Here is a 16,322-nt window from a genome sequence, read left to right as displayed (position 1 = left end):
CTGACACCTAGGTGCTTCACCGCTGATGAACCTATTAGCCTGTAGCCTATTTTCCCTCAATGTACTTCAGATCTGAAGTTCAAATGCTATCCTGCAGATGTAATATCAGGCGTGTCAATGTTGAATTGATCCAACCTAGCAAACAATCGAGCGTTAAAGGTATTGTGGAGGATTTTCTAAAAATTTTTAAAAGACTCTTCACTTAAAAAAAAAAAAAAACTGATGACAGTTGGTCCACTGCGTAGTGCCTGCGCCATCTTTGTTATTAGTTGCCGCTGTTGGGTAGTAGCAGCCTACGATGTAGGCAGCTGGGACAGCAAATCCCATAATGCTTTGTGAGGAGAGCTCTCTGTGCAAAGCATTTTGGGATATATGTGCCTCTTCTAAGGCCTTTCTTTTCTTCTCATACAATTCGTATACACTTTTTCTCTTATGACCTTAGGCCATTTTCAAAGTGCTGGGGTGAGAAAGGTGAGCCTCAATGACTGTCTGAAACCGTAACTCACCAAATATATATGCCTGAAAGTCTGCATGTGCATAAAAAGATAGCAAACTGGATGAGCATGTAGGACTGCCTTAGGTAAATATATCATCCGAATGATTGACAATTAGGAGGACCACTTATTTAGATTATCCACCTGAAAATAAAACATCCTCCTCTATAGCTTCAAGTTCCAAAATGGACGGGCATACAGCTCAGCTCAGACCCAAACTTCACAAGTATGAGTTAAAGTTACCAAAAGGAGCAGAAGACTGCTGCAGTTCTGTGTTTTGGCCAAAGGAGGCAGTATAATTAGAAAACACCGTAATGCCTTTATAAGTCACTTTGTAACTAATGTGTTGCTACGATTGAGGTCATCATCCAGTTGGAAGACTCATTTGTGCCCAAGCCTCAACTGCGTAGCTGTTGACTTGAGGTGTTGCTTCAATATTTCAATGCCCCCAAATTATTACCTGTGTAAGCACTATCGTGGGTTTATTCACAAACTCCACAGCAGTCTTTGAAAAAAAAAGAATTATAAATTTGGACAAAGTTAAAATGAGATACAGACAAGCATACATGTTGAAAAGAATACACTACTACATTCAAATTTGTATCCTGTAAACTAGAGATACAAATGTTTTTTGAATTTTGTTCATTACGTTTATTTGTCTTTTTGATGGGTCATTTCAGCAGTTCAAAGCACCAATGTTCATCCTGTCCCTAATGGCACTGAAGCTCCCATCAGCTCCAAAATTAATCGGACACGTGTGCTGAGGCCTTTAGAAAAAATAATCAATATTGACTTTTAAAGGACAAACTTTGAATGACACGTTATCAAGCTCACATATTGAATGGTACCAGCACCCAGTTTTTGAATGATGAGCAATGTAGATGATGGTAGTAATATGGTAATATTGTAATGTAACACCACAAAAAGTCAAAATTGAATTAATTGTTCTGTAACTAACTATGATGCTTGGTGTTAAAACAGAAAATCTAAGGGATGTAATGGAATACATGTTTCACTTAAAGCCTGTCCTGTTATTGAAGCAGGAAACATGTCATAAAGGTTGCCTTGCATGCCAAAGGTTTCTATATATAAGCTGTATTGTTCCTATTGTTTTAGAAAAAAGGCTCTGATCAAAACATTTTTTTATATAAACATTTATTCACTGCTCACTATTGTTTCTCTGTCTCTTTATCACACCTATTTTTCTCTTTATTTCTGCCCTATTCAATTTACAAAAACAACAAATGCATTTTCTATTGTACCTTAACAATTTTAGGTTTATTTATGTCACAACAGGAAAATTACTTTGCCTGGCCTTTCAGTTGCTTCTGCGTGTTTTGATAAATAAAAAGCTCTGGGCATTTCACTTTCAAAATGTTTTGGAAGCTCATAAGCTGTCGGTTAAGTGGGCCAACACACAAAATCATCGTCCTAAAGCTATCGGAACTTTTCATGTTTTATGGTTTGCCTAGTGTTTAATAGGACCAATAGAGTCTATATAGAAATGCATCGGACACAGTACAAAGGAAAAGGTCACTAGGCCATTAGGGTTTTGCAAGATTAGAAAATGTCTTTTGTCTAAGACGTATCCTGAGTTACAAGTCCCTCTAAAAACTAGTGGAAAAAACATGTCAGACTTGCAACTTTTGCTGAAAAACTCTGGACTAAACTATGCCTCGGACTTTGTCTCATGTGTTTAGGTTGTTTTAGGTGTGCTCAGTGGTTTTAATTAATCACATTTCCGCTAGCCTCTCTACCTACAACGGCAAATTTTTTCAAAAGAAAATATTTATGCTCTGTTGTGTTTCAAACATTGACATCAACTTTTACTGCAATGATTCTCACTGTTTGTCAATTTAGAATTTACATAGAAAATCTAGTTTACACTCATCAAGTAATATTCTATAAACAGATTTGATAAATGGTTTCCCAATTATTAATTTATATACAAATTAAAATTTTGATTGTCATAACAAAAAGCTCCTTAAACATTGAAGCACCTGCTGTCTTGTTCATTTAGAAATTCAATGTTAACAACTGTAAAAGTAGTTCTTCTGTTTTATTTTATACATAAATGCATATTTATATTTCTAAAAAGGTAAACAAAAATACTTTTACATTTACTTTATTTCTATTTTTTCAACAGCAGTTCACAACAGTGATTCACATTTTAAATGTTTTCTTTCTAAAATAAAAGATAAGTGTTAAATATGTAATGTAAATCCCTTTATCGTCCCAAAATGGGGAAATTAATTCTCTGCATTTTAACCCATCCCCTTGGGGTGCAGTGGGCTGCCATTGTGCACCCAGAGTGGAGGCTGTGTAGATCGAACCGGATACTTACAACTTTCTCAGAGCACAAGATATGTTTTGTAAAAAATATGTGTTGGGGGCATAAACAGCATAATTTCAAATACATTTTATTCAGTCATTACTTAGAATAGAGTTCTGCCCGACAGCAGCAACCTGCCCTTCAAAGACTTTCATTGAAGAAAACTTGTGGACACCTTTGACTAACCAAACCAGTCAGATAAGCACACTGTTTTTTAACTAACAACTAAGAAAAAAATGAAAGCAGCTTAACCCAGGTGTCTGTCAAAGCCCTATGGCACCTTGATTAAATAAAGCATCTATTAAAAGGCTATTTTATTTAATACAATTTATAATCCTAATTAAACCTGAAATAATTTTTAAAATTAGTAAATTTTATACTGGTGTGATGTGAAACTCACTGTAACAATATTTACTCTGAAAACTGAGGCCCAGAGTTTCACTTGTCTCATCTCTACTTCAGAGACTCTCAGCTCTTTTAAAGTTGTTGGTTAGCTGTCTAACTGACTCGGGGCTACGCAGCCGTGCTTCAGCTGTGATGAAATGAAGTACAGATCTAAATAATGAGTGGGAGGGAAAGGAGTTCATTTTTGGTCAAACTAACACACTAATGTAGAAATGGATGCAAGAACGGAGTTTATTTTACCTTTTAGCCGCATGTTTAGCTACTCTACTTAGGTGAAGCATTTGAAACCATGATGAGAATTACAGGGTATAGAAGCTATAGCATAAAACAGCTAAAACACTAACAAGCTAGGTGTATAAAGCAATAAATGTATCTATTAACCCTAAGCATACTAATATAAAAGGAGAGAGAATCATTGCTTTACCATTCTAGCCCCACCTTAATCCTTTCTTTCATTTAAGTTACAGCTTAATAAATATTACTGTTAAGTGGGAGTCTATTATAACTAGAGAAAAGCTGTTTAAAGAGCTGTCTTACTTATTTAACAAGAATTTTAAACTCTCAATCCAATGCCTGCGTTAGTGTTTCCAAAAGAAAAACCTGTAGTGATGAGCTATTAAAATAATTAAGATTTATGTTGAACACATTAACTGTCTCTGTGGTAGAGGTCTGCTTTTACATTCTTAAAATAGTCCAAAATCCCCTGATTGTAGTTATAACAGACAGTTTACAGTAGCCAATATCCTCTACCTCTGGACATCACACATCATTAGGGCATTCTGTTGTTTCACTAAATGGCAAATTGTGCTCTAAGGCTTAAACTAACAAGGGCCCCAGTCCAATAATGAGAATTCCTGCCAGGTTGTGGAAAACCTTAACCCTGCTTACTGCACAAGATCCAGTAATGTCCAATGAACTGGAGACATATTATGCACCAGCTTGTTGGAGGAAATAAAAAAGCAATCCCTTTGTTCAGCTGGCCGTTACTATCCAATCAGTGGATTCATCAAATGAGACAAAGTTTTCAAAGAAATAGAATTTTCCCTGTTTTTTTTCCTTATGCTATCATACTTTAAAAACCGTGTGGTGTATGAGGCAAAAGATTTTTGTCTGCATGCTAATTGAGGCATTAAGAACAAGAGCAAAGCAAGGGCAGTGAAGCTTTTTACTTAGCAGGCAAGCTTAGCTGATTTCTTTAAACTCAGAGAGCAGGGGTCTACATTTTTTGACATGACCATATGGTAATTCTGGTCCAAAGGTGAGAGTGCAGCCTGAAACTGCTCCACCATTAAAAAAAGCTCTGCTGTTGAACTGAATCAGGGCAGACCGATGCAACAAGACTTCAATTACTGCTACCCAGAGCCAGAAATAGAGGTTAAAGGTCCATCGCTCTATAGTGACATAAAAGCAGTGAAGGAAAAGTGAATCCGTCATATCTTGATGTTACAGTGGGAGATGATTTGATGTCCTGCAGTGGGAGAGTTGGATAAAGTATTAGAGCAACAACAGTAATAATTTAAAATCTCTTTGGTCTCTGATAGAGAGAGATGTTCTGTTCTTGCCAGGAGGCACTTATGTGCTTTTTAAAAAAAGTTTTCTTTCAGGTAAGCGAGAACGCAAGAGCTGTATTGTGGCCTGAGAGTTTTTTTTGTTCTTTTTTTGAATTTAAATGAGAAAATACCCAAGTGATTGACAGGTTCCCTCAATCTCCTCCTTTTTTGTCAAAACAAGTGATTTCTGGCTTGCAGGTGGTTGATGAAAGCCTCTTTGATTTAGAATCCCAAAGTAATCAAACACTTTTAAAGTAATTAAAGCTTCGGAGAAATTAATGTAATCAAAACATCAACTAACAGCGGAGCCAGAAAAAGGAATGGGAAATGTAGGGGAACATTTAAAAGACTGAAAAGCTGCTTGGAATAAAGGAAATCTTGCTCAGCACCAGGGTATTTGGTGCTTTGTAAAATTGTTCTTAATGTTATAATAATTTCTGAATATTATCAGCACTTAAACACATTTTGTGTATTAAATTATCCTAAATTGGTGCATCGTTTAGAAGTGGAGGTAAAATTATGGTTTTAAAATATTTCATATAAATTTCAAGGGTGTTGCATGCATTGTATTCCATCTGCTTTAGTTCAATAATCCCTGATACCAATTTCCCTATGGGGACAAATAAAGCCAGGCAGCATGATTTACCAAGAGCATCTTAGCTGCTTCTCTATGTATTGCACTCTTTGCTCTGCCTGCTTGTTGTGACCTTGATATGATTGCAGTTGTTCTTTTCATTTTCTATTGATAAACTGACAGAGATGTGTAAAGATTAGAGTATTATTTTAAAAACTACCCTACTAACTAAAATGTTATCCCTAAGCTGATGCTGATATCTTCTTGTTACAGACTTAATTTAGGGGCTTCAGAGTGAAGGGAGCCTATTATTGGAAATTATTCACATCATCCAGATTAATCAACATCAAAGCATGTCTTATTTTGTTTTATTCAGCAGTGTTGCTCTATTTTAGTTGTTCTATCAGCTAAAACTCCTTTGACAATACACTGAGGTTTGTGGTTTTAATTTGAGAAAATAGGAAGATATGGGGGAAAAAAACTGTATGAATATGTTTGAAAGGTACTTTACCTGAAACAAATAAACAAATAGTTTCCAACTCTCTTTTTGTATCAAAAGTTTTTCATATTACCTTTTGTTTTATGGCCTATTTACTTGGTTTGAGCTCATTCTGCCAAAGATTCAAAGAGCTTTTACACAAGTTGCCGGTGGCTACCTCGCTGAAACACAAACAGAAGCTCATCTTGTATTACCAGAGTGAAGCAGCGCTCTTTTCCTCTTTACAAACCACCCTACGTATTCTCTGGTGTGATTTAGAATTAGTCATTGCACTTTTCATCATCTTTTTTAAATCCTGCTGAGGTGAGGGATTATGGATGCTTATCAAGGTATGTAGATCGGGGGGGATTAGTAGCCTAATCCCATTTAAGCCCATATAGAATTTAGGCAGCCTTCTTTAATTCTGCTCAGGTATGTTCTTCCCACTGCTGCAAAAATTTACAGTGGCACAATATAATCATCTGCCTGCGGTCCCCTTTTAGTTGCTTTCTAAATCAAATCAAAACAATTACATACTAAGGTATTTCATGTCCTCAAAAATAACGTGATTAAACAGAAATTTATTATGTAAATTATTTCTATTAATAAAGGTTAAAGAAAAATGGTCTATGCTTGTCCAAATTCTACCTGTTTATTTTGATTAGTCACATCCTGGCTTGATCACTGCATAAGCTATTAATTATAGAATTAAATTAAGTAGAACCTGTCTGACAGCATGATAAAAATTTCCAAAAAAATAACTGCCAAAGAAAAAGTGATGACCTGTAAATTCTTTGACATCCATTAGTTTGGAAAAGGTTATAACAAAATTTTTATGGCTTCTGGTGGACAATATGGGTCATTACCCAAAAGAGGAGAAAACATGTAATAGTGGTAGACCTTTACAGGGTTGGCAGCCCTATGAAAGTCATTCTAAGAGGACTGAAATATTTTCTTTAAATTGGAACCTTTTTGAAAGTGATGTTTACTATCATATCTGGTTTGAAAACAAATAAAACTTCTTGGGGAAAAAAAACACAACAAGAGAAACAGTCAAGCATGGCGATGGGAATGTGATGCACCGGTTTTGTTTTGTTGCTTTAAAACTTAAAGACTTTCCATAATTGATGGAATTGTGAATTCTTCTAAATCCTAAAGGAGAAATGTCAAGCCATCAGTTTGGAACTTAAACCTGGGAAGTCAAGTTTTTGCTTAATGAATGAAAACATCCTCTGAAAGCAATATTCATGTAGGTATGTTATTTTTGTCTGATATTAGAATGTGTTTGATAATCTGTAACATTAATGTAAATATGAATATACATTAGAGTAAAAAACTTTTGAAAACATTAAGCGAGGAGATGTTCGACTCCTTTTTTCATCCAGACACATTTTTGAATTCACTGCCCAGAACAATTGCTAATTTCCTTTGGGAAAAGGAAACAATCAGATAATTATCTTCTATTATTTCCTAGCGCAATTGCTCTGCACAAAACAATATTTTTTCTAATAGGTTTATCTCCACCTGAGTACAAAATTACAGAATAATACTTTTAGCTGTTATTTCACTTTGCAGACAAGCATAAAGACACAAGCCCAGCAACAGCCACAGCATGAAGGAATCATTTTCTTTTTGTTGAACTCTTGCTCATCTTGCAGAGGGCTATGATCTACTCTCACTCTTGTATGCGTCACACGTTTCTGGGTTGTTAAATATCAAGACCATTCCTCATCCTAATGACCCAGTGTGAGATGCATCATCAATGGCTTCCTTTTCCCTCTTTGGACTTTAAACTCACCAGCTTCCATCTATCTCACTCCCATGCCAACAGGGAATGGAGAACAGAGACTTTGTAAATAACAGTAATTCCAGTCCTTGAGGTCTAGTTTCATGCACCTTTGGATATGTTTTTGCTTCAACACAGTCCTGTCTCCTCATAAAAAGAGATTGTCAGGCTTCTTCAGACAACAAACTTGAAAATGTTTGCCAAGCAACTAAAATTATTGAAACATGTGGCTTGATCTGTCTTGATTTCAATCATCAAACAGATATTCTGTCAGTAGGGCTACAGTTACCTTTCTGCTTCAAAATTAAGTGAAAAAGTATGCAGCTGTTCTTCTTGTCACTTGTTTTCTTGATAAAGGACAATGCTTTTCCACAAAGTCTGTTTCATGTCTGTCTTCTACTGTTTGTCTTCAACTTGACGTTTTAGATTTCTGTTGAAAAAGGTAATAGCAGACATAAGGCTGCTCTCCGCTGAGGTCTTTAGTCAAAACCAATAAACATTGTGCATGTTAGGGTTCACACTGGGTTGACCAGGACCGTCTGGCATAGAATCTGTTAGGTGCAAACAGAAGCTTGAAAAATGACTTTATTAATTATGCAGCATTGTAAATGGTGTTAATTATTGCTCAGCATATGGAATTCTGCTCCTCTCCCCTACATAATTGCCTTGTTTGGATGGGAAAACATAAAACCCCCGTCTAAAGGTTCTCATTTGTTTAAATGGTAAACTCTGCAACAAACAAAAATTTTGTGTCAGAACTTTGCTTTGGTCATCATTATTATATATGATGCTATTGATGGTTTACTGTTTTGCCATTTCAGGATATGAGGTCATTTATAAATGATACTATCCATCCATCCACTCATCCATCCCTTTTCTGTCACACTTATCCCAAGCGGGGTTGCGAGGGGTGCTGGTGCCTATCTCCAGCAGTCTACAGGCAAAAGGCGGGGTACACCCTAGACAGGTCTCCAGTACATCGCAGGGCAAAACAGAGACAAACGACAATTCACGCACACACTCACACCTAAGGCAAATTTAGAGAAACCAATTAATCTAACAGTCAAGTTCTTGGACCGTGGGAGGAAGCCGGAGTATCTGGACAGAACCCACGCATGCTCAGGGGGAACATGAAAACTCCATGCAGAAAGACCCCGGGCCGGGAATCAAACCCGGAACCTTCTTGCTGCAAGGCGGCAGTGCTACCCACTGTTAGGTGCCCCTGAGCAACCCAAACTGAGACCAGTATTTCACAAATGTCTTTCACAACAGGAGATTGAACATCCAAACAAAATGTTCTTACATAGATTCAAAAGTGTTGCCTTTTTTCTTATCTGTACAAATTAGCTTTCAAGTTTTCTCTTTTTGGGAATTCTATTTTTCCCAACTCTATGATATAGGTGTAGTCTCCTGTTTCATAACTAGATAGAAATAAGCCTTCAAATGCTAAGATGTAATTCAACCAGTCTTCATATACACTTAGCATTCACTCTGTACCCCTCATTCATGCACAGAAAGTAAGACCACCTCATTGCATTTCAAACTGTTTCATCAGCATCATTTCCTCACTGCAGATTTGTCAGTGAATGAGGGCAGAAAGAACGAGGTCTATTTATACAAGAGCTCACCGAATGTCAAATTTCAGGACAAAACCTGTGAAAGGGAGTCATGTGCATCACATACGTTAGCAAATAAGAACTCTCTATGCACTCAGTGTGTGGTTGCTCGTCACATTTTAACAAGAAAGCAGAAGAGAAAATGCTGTGTTCAATAATGCATGACTAATTTAAAAGACCATTGGCCTTTTGGTACCTGCTCACTTATCAGCAGCTGAGATGGCCCATCTCAAGCTGGTTCTGGAACGAGGACTTGATTTCAATTTCCAGTTTAATGGGAGTGCCCACTATTCCTGACATCTCCAGGAGATTAGTAGTCTTCGGCCGTTTTCTGCATCTTCCAGGTTTATCGTTGAGCATTTATTGGGTCTTTGAGGTGCAATCAAACTGCACAGCGAATGGTGGAGGAAGTGAAGCATCAATAATTTAACAACTGTTAATTCACCTTAAGAGGATACTCCCTAAGGCTTTAAAGATAGAGCATGACACTTATATTCCCTCCAAATATAGCTGCTTTATTTTACATATTTCCTATTTAAAGGTTATGCACTTACAGCTGAATCGTTTGAAAACAGATTCTATTTTTAAGTATTGATCAAACGTGACACCAAAGGGGCTATATACTTACTCGAAGGGTGCATTTTACTGGGTGTGTTACAGGACTGGATATATTTAAGAGAGCTCATTGGAAACAGCTTAAATTTGACAATAATGGCAACATTAGTGGCACAGGGAAATATGAAGAAGGAAAGCGCTCTAAATGTCCTAATAGTCAAACTGAATAACCTATTCTAAAGAGCATAATTGTGCTTGTGATCGACTTAGTTAATAATGCAAATCTCTGTTAATGTAATGACAAACTGCTTCTGGTTCAGACGGCTACAATCCAGCATTAAGTGACAGGCCCATCAGCTGTCACAGCTTGATGAGGATCAGCAGCAGGTTTGACCTTTTAACGATTGGACTCCAGCTAAGGCCACAGCAGGACTTGCATGTAATTTCCCTCTGTATTCTAAAAAAGATGACAGGATGTCAGAAGCTGGAGAGCTACTGTATGTTTCATAAATTCCAGTTTGTTCTGCTTTCAATTCAATCCACTTCCCATATTCTTTACAGCTACAGTGAGGGTTGAAATATGACATGTAGTCATAAAAAAACAACCCACAACCCCCCAAAAGGAAACTAGAAGTCAAGAGAGATGGAGTGTATTTGATTGATATAGTCACTGTATTTATAACCAAACAGCAAATTAATTTGATGGATGAAAACGCATTTTGGGGGGAATGTTAAATTTTATGATTTTTATATTGGAAATAGACACATTCAACCATTGCAAGCCCTAAAATAACCAACTTGGTGTCACCACTGATAAGAGTAGCTTAGTATTTCTTTCTCTCAGAACCTTTATTGTTTTCTTTAAAATTACCCCTATTTTTTCCAAAAAAAGAAGCAGAAGCAGAATAGTAAAACTTGTTTATTAATATAAGTTAATGTGAAATTATACTTTGGAGAATTGGTTGGAAACTTTGGGCAACTCAAGGCACAGCAAAGACAATTAAAAGCCTCCTACAGGCAGGCTGTAAAAATGTATGTGTAAGCAGTGGCGAGCTGATGCTGCTTTTAATGAAAGTTTAAATGATCCATTTTTTCCCACAGGGGCATACCTGGGAAGACATGTGGAACCATTATCCTATCAGCTGAAGAGCTGGGAAACTGCAGAGTAAGTCCAAAAAGTTTTGACCAGTTTACTTTCTAATTTCTTGGAGACAAAATGTTATATCAGTGTTTAATTAAATCATTTTTATTTTTTTTTATCTTTCCACCTAAACAAATTCACTCCAGGATTTAATATGACACATAAAATAGTGCAAATGCATGTTTAGCAAAGCCCACATGCTTGCCTTTGTGGCTTGGGATGTTTTATATTCCTGCCATCAGAGAGATGCATTGTACCATAAATGTCCTCATTAAATGAGCAGGTTATACACCATGTTGTCAAGCAAATGCGTTTGTCATTTGGAAATTGTGTACCTACTGTAGTGAGCATCCGACAAGCATGAATTGTTGTTTAATGAGAGGGTCTTTATTCCAAACACTAAATCGGGCATTTACTCTGTGTGTATCTACTGTGCGGTGTAGTAATCCATGAGTCTGCATTAATAGCCTGTGTCCAGTAATGTTCATTGGCTTTTTCTCCACACTGCAAAATAAGGATAGTAAATAACAGCATTATAGTGCTGCCAGTAGAGCATTAGACAGTAGCAAGATATTCTAGGCAGCACTTTTGGACCTCCCTCTGAGGTTGTACAGTAACCCGCTAAGTGTCTTGTTTTATTGCATCACATAGCATGTAATGTTCTGAGGGTTCAAAGCTGTGTTAATTCCCTGGGTGCTTGCATCTAGTTTGACAGCAGCTTTACCTGACCTGGATATCTTTTTAAATTTTGTTTTAAATAGTCTGTCGTTAGAGCAGAGACAGATAGGATTAATCCTGATAATGAACCAGGCATGATAGCCATTACTGATTTCTGCACTATTGGACTTATGTGTCGGCACTCATACTCTTTGAAGGACTGCTGTGAGTCATCAGGTGCATTGCATCTGTGACCATAGTGGTTAGCAACATCAGTGCAAAGCACCACTTCAGGAAATGATTAAGTCATATAAATGCAAATCATTATCACCAGTATAAATGACTGTTTCTTGTCAATTAGGAAGATGTGTCACTCCAGACCTGGGATTATATTTGGAGCTTGAAAAAATATATTTAGAACACAAGACAAAAGCAGATGTGACAACGCTGCTATCAGTAATGTCCCAGATGCGTGAATCATTGTTTAGAATACCTTCCATCCACCGAGACAGTGTTTATTGAGTAATCTGATTTTGACCAGTAAGCATAGACAGCTGAGGTGTTGTTTTAGCTGTCACTCATGTTTAAATAAAATTGAGACGAGCAGAGTGGGAATCAACAGGGGAAGTTCTGCAGGATTGCCTCAAGTATTTTGTGATGTATTTGCCAAGTATGGTTAGACAGGGCAATATGGATCAAAAACTTCCTTCTGGCTGCCCTTATCTGTGGCACATATAAATAATGAGCAGCTGTTGTTAGTTTTTCATGTCTTCCTTGTGATTTCACTGCAGCTCCACCTGGTTATTAACAAAACCTCTTTGCATATCCCACCTCTAAATTCAAGTAGACCCTAAAATCAATTAGGCAGTAAAGAAAGGATATAAAGAATATAAAGAAGCACAATAATGATTTAACATATTATGAAATATTGTTACTGTCATGTTGGTTTGTAGGTTTTTGGCCCACATGCAGAATCACAGGGAGAACCAGTGAATTTTAACATTTTATTTACAAAGAGTAAGAAGTATTTGAAAGCAGAGAACTGCAGGAAGTTATTTTAACTTTCTGGTTGGATCGTAAATTTGTACCAATCCCTCTTTGCAAAATCAGCTCAATATCTTTCTGATAGTTTTGAAATTTTAAGAATCACTTTTCATGTAATTCAGCCCTGGGTTTGTATATAAAAAATCTTGTGTAACTTAAAATACACTCATGAGGTAGTTCCAGTTTTTGACTAGGGACAGGTTTGACCATAGAAAGGTGTACAACAGGATGAATCTTTAAATGATCAAGCACCTTGAGACAATTTGCAGAGACTGAGCACTGCCTGGATTTCAAATAGACCAATGAATCTGGGAGAGAGTTTGTGATTAAAAGCCTTTAGGTTAATGTCACGAGTTGATAGCCAAACTTTTTGAGATAGAAACAGGTGAGGTTGGTATCATAGAGAAAACTCAAATGGAGACAGACCAATAGCAGAGGAAGTGTGACAATTATGTGCTTATTCGACCACAGGAAACTGAGTACTCCATGATGTGCGTGTGAAGAACAGAGGCAGTGGAGGGATGCCTCAAGCTCCTTGTCAATGCATTCAGATTGACTGTTAGTTTGGGGGTGAAAACCTGAACTGAGAGCAGTCTTGACCCCCAAAGAAGTACATTTTATGCAGTAAAACGCCAACCAACCAATGGGCAGATTTGCATAATGAGGCAGAAATGCATACAAAAATGTAAAAACGACACACAGAACTAAATAGCATTGAAGAAATAAATAGGGTAAAAAAAATACAAAGGAAGAATAAAACATACAAAAATATTATAACATGCACATAAATAAATAAGGTAATCATTACAAAGGTGAAGGAATAAAGAATTTAATTAAGAGATATATACATTTATGTCTCACTGTATAATTTAATTTCTACCAACATTTATTTGTTTGTTGTATTTTTGGGGGCAATTATTGTATAATTATTTATTTATTGACCATTTATTTATTTCTGTATTCATTTTTAAATATGGTAGAGATCCTCCATAGTGAGTCTTTCCAGTCGTGCGAGAATTTTCGTGCGACTTTCAGCCTGATCTTGCGTCGTGCAGTGTCAGGGGGTAACGAGGGGTGAACAGCCTCTCACAACTACCTCCCGATCAGGAATTGTGAGGTCGGGAGAAAATCAAACATGTTTGATTTTCAGTCGACCGTCGTGGGCAAATCGCTCAGTCAACATGTGCAAACAAGGACTCTTCTTCCTCTCAGACGAAAACACTGCAGTCAGAACTGTGCAAGTGATTGCCAAGGCAGCACATTTCACTCTAGTGAGCTTCAAATTCCTCTTCTACTGGTTTGGCTTCCAGATAGACGAGTCCGAGGAGCACCATCTCACTGCGGAGCTAAGTCCGAAGTGGTTTTTAGACATATAGTTTGAGCAGGTAGATTGCATCAGAGTCGTGCTGCACGGTGTTAGAACATACATCGAAAGCTGTGAACTCTCGCTGTAACCACAGGGTTCTTCATACAGTGTGAGCTGTAGCTGCTTGCAACGATTGAAAAAATCACACAGTGTATGCCCGGCGTAAGGGGGTGGAGTTTTGCTGAGATAAAGAGTCACAAAACCACAAAATGGCCGCTTCTATCACATGGTCAAAGAAGGTGGAGTTAATAGGGTTGTGGAGCACAATGGGTCATAAAACTTGTAAAATGGAGCACAATGATGCCTCAAAAAGTCCTCACAATAATATCAGTTCACCTTTAGCACGTTAAGTTCAGGACAAAAGAGAGAAAGAAAAGAAAAATGAAATAAATAATCCATTCACGCTCATTCTCACACACGCACTTCATGAAACCCGTGTTCTTTATAGAACTGTTTTTATATGAACCATAAGCTTTAAAATCAAGAGTCTCAAAAATCACATGCAAAACCTAAGTGTCTACACTTGCCCAAACTAAAGCGCTGCGTATGGTTCTGCTCCGATCCAGTCCACTAACCAGTCCATCTCCTAATCTCGGTCAGCTCTTGGGGAGATTTGAGTCAGTCTGATACCAACAACAAGGGTATTTGATGGGCTTTAATCGATTTGATAACTTACAGCGATTTCAGGAGTGTCCCTAATGAAGGCATTAGCTTTATTTGGTGCACTGCAGGGCTGGCTCCTCGCAGAGGGGTTGGTCCCGTGTGTCCATGGCAGCAGCAGGATAGTTTGGTCGACACAGGGTGAAAACTCCAGTTTTCTCTACTGCTTCACAGCCAGCAGGAATCGCGATGGGTACACTGCATTCAGAAGGTCTGAATGTCAGGAGAAGAAAGACCAATTCACATGTGAACTGACTTCAAAGGACTTCGAAGGACATCACGTAAAGGCAGCTTCTCCCCTTCCAGGCTGACAGACAAGGGATCAAGAGAGCATTCAGTTCCATGCGCCGGGTTTAAAGCGGCATGACGGAGGGCTAACTTTGCTTGCATCACAGTTCTCTAGCAGCTGGTTCGTCTCATAGACATGACATCTGGGGGTTTGGTCTGTTTGCATCATTAACATTTCAGCTTGTTGCATCTTTCTAGAAGGAGCAACCAGCACTCCAGTCACAGGGTCTGCTCACGTTTGCCTCAAACGGGCCTGTACTATTCATTTGGCCATCAGTTATTTTTCTTAAAGGGGCATGATCACAGTCATGAGGTGGTCAGACTGTAATCATGTGTTCCAGCAGTGTTTGTATCACAACAACTCTATATCGGCCACATCATAGTTTCGTTTTGCTTGAGACAAAGGAAATGAATGCACAGTTGTTTACTATCATTTGTGATAGGACTTAGCCCCACCCCTAGAACAGAGGCATCAACTTCAAGGACATACTGTTTCTCTGGATCTGGCTGAATCAGAATAGAAGAAGTGGCACACGATTTCTTGAGCTCTCAAAAACACTTTTCAGCTCCAGGTAACCAAATGAAAAGCAGTTTGGAAGTTGTAAGGCTAGTGAGTGGTTGAGCAGTTTGACTGTAGTTTTCAGTGAATATGTCGTAGAAGTTGAAAAATCCTATGAAAAACGTATCTATTTGTGAGTTGATGGAGTAGGCAAACTGAAAATGAACCTTCTCTGATCAGTTAATCAAACCTATACCTGCTCTTGAGAATGTTTCCTAAAAAGGTAACTGATGTGGCATGAAACTCATATTTTTCTGCTTTGACAAAGAGTTGGTTCTCTCGAGGCATTGGAGAACTTGATGCATGTGGATCTTATGTTCGGATAACATCCTGGAAAAAAATCAGAATATCATCAATGTATACGAATAAAAACTGGTTTAAAAAATCTAAGGACCTTATATGAATGCTAGTCATCTTGATTAAAAAGATTGATCTCAGGTGTGCAGCAACAGGGGTTGGTCAAGTCACCAGCAAAGATCTTCTCTGCAACAGGAATCTTCCTCACACCAGAGAAACACAACAAAACCCCAGACACCCTAACAGTTACTGTCAGGATTTGATGGATGTTTTGAGGTTAGTTCTTGTAGTTTTAATAGAGTGTTCACAGGTAACAGAGGCAGGAATCCAAAAATAACTTAAAAATGCAAGACAAACCAGAACCATGGAGACATCAGGGAAGACATACACTAGGAGCCAGGGAAAGATGGGGAAAGATGAGGAACCAGGACTGAGGAACTGCACAGGGAGAGTATTTATGGCTGACTGAAAAAAGACTGGAGTAACGAGCTAATTGGGAGCAGGTGTTAACAGAAGCGTC

General features: G+C 37.8%; 1 protein-coding gene across 4 annotated transcripts in view; it reads left to right on the top strand.

Moving 5' to 3' along the window:
• Positions 1–16,322, top strand: part of LOC107087498 (copine-5-like) — a 95,754-nt gene that overhangs the window by 34,073 nt on the left and 45,359 nt on the right. For all 4 annotated transcript variants that reach the window (XM_015379091.1, XM_015379092.1, XM_015379094.1 and 1 more), the window contains one exon: positions 10,892–10,955. In XM_015379091.1, coding sequence (XP_015234577.1) covers positions 10,892–10,955 — 64 coding nt within the window. The remainder of the gene's footprint in view (positions 1–10,891; positions 10,956–16,322) is intronic.

Source organism: Cyprinodon variegatus, unplaced genomic scaffold, assembly GCF_000732505.1.
Source record: "Cyprinodon variegatus isolate N-32 unplaced genomic scaffold, C_variegatus-1.0 Scaffold185, whole genome shotgun sequence".
Lineage (NCBI taxonomy): Eukaryota > Metazoa > Chordata > Actinopteri > Cyprinodontiformes > Cyprinodontidae > Cyprinodon > Cyprinodon variegatus.
The sequence above is the reverse complement of the archived record's forward strand: the minus strand, read 5'-3'. Positions and strand labels throughout refer to the sequence as shown.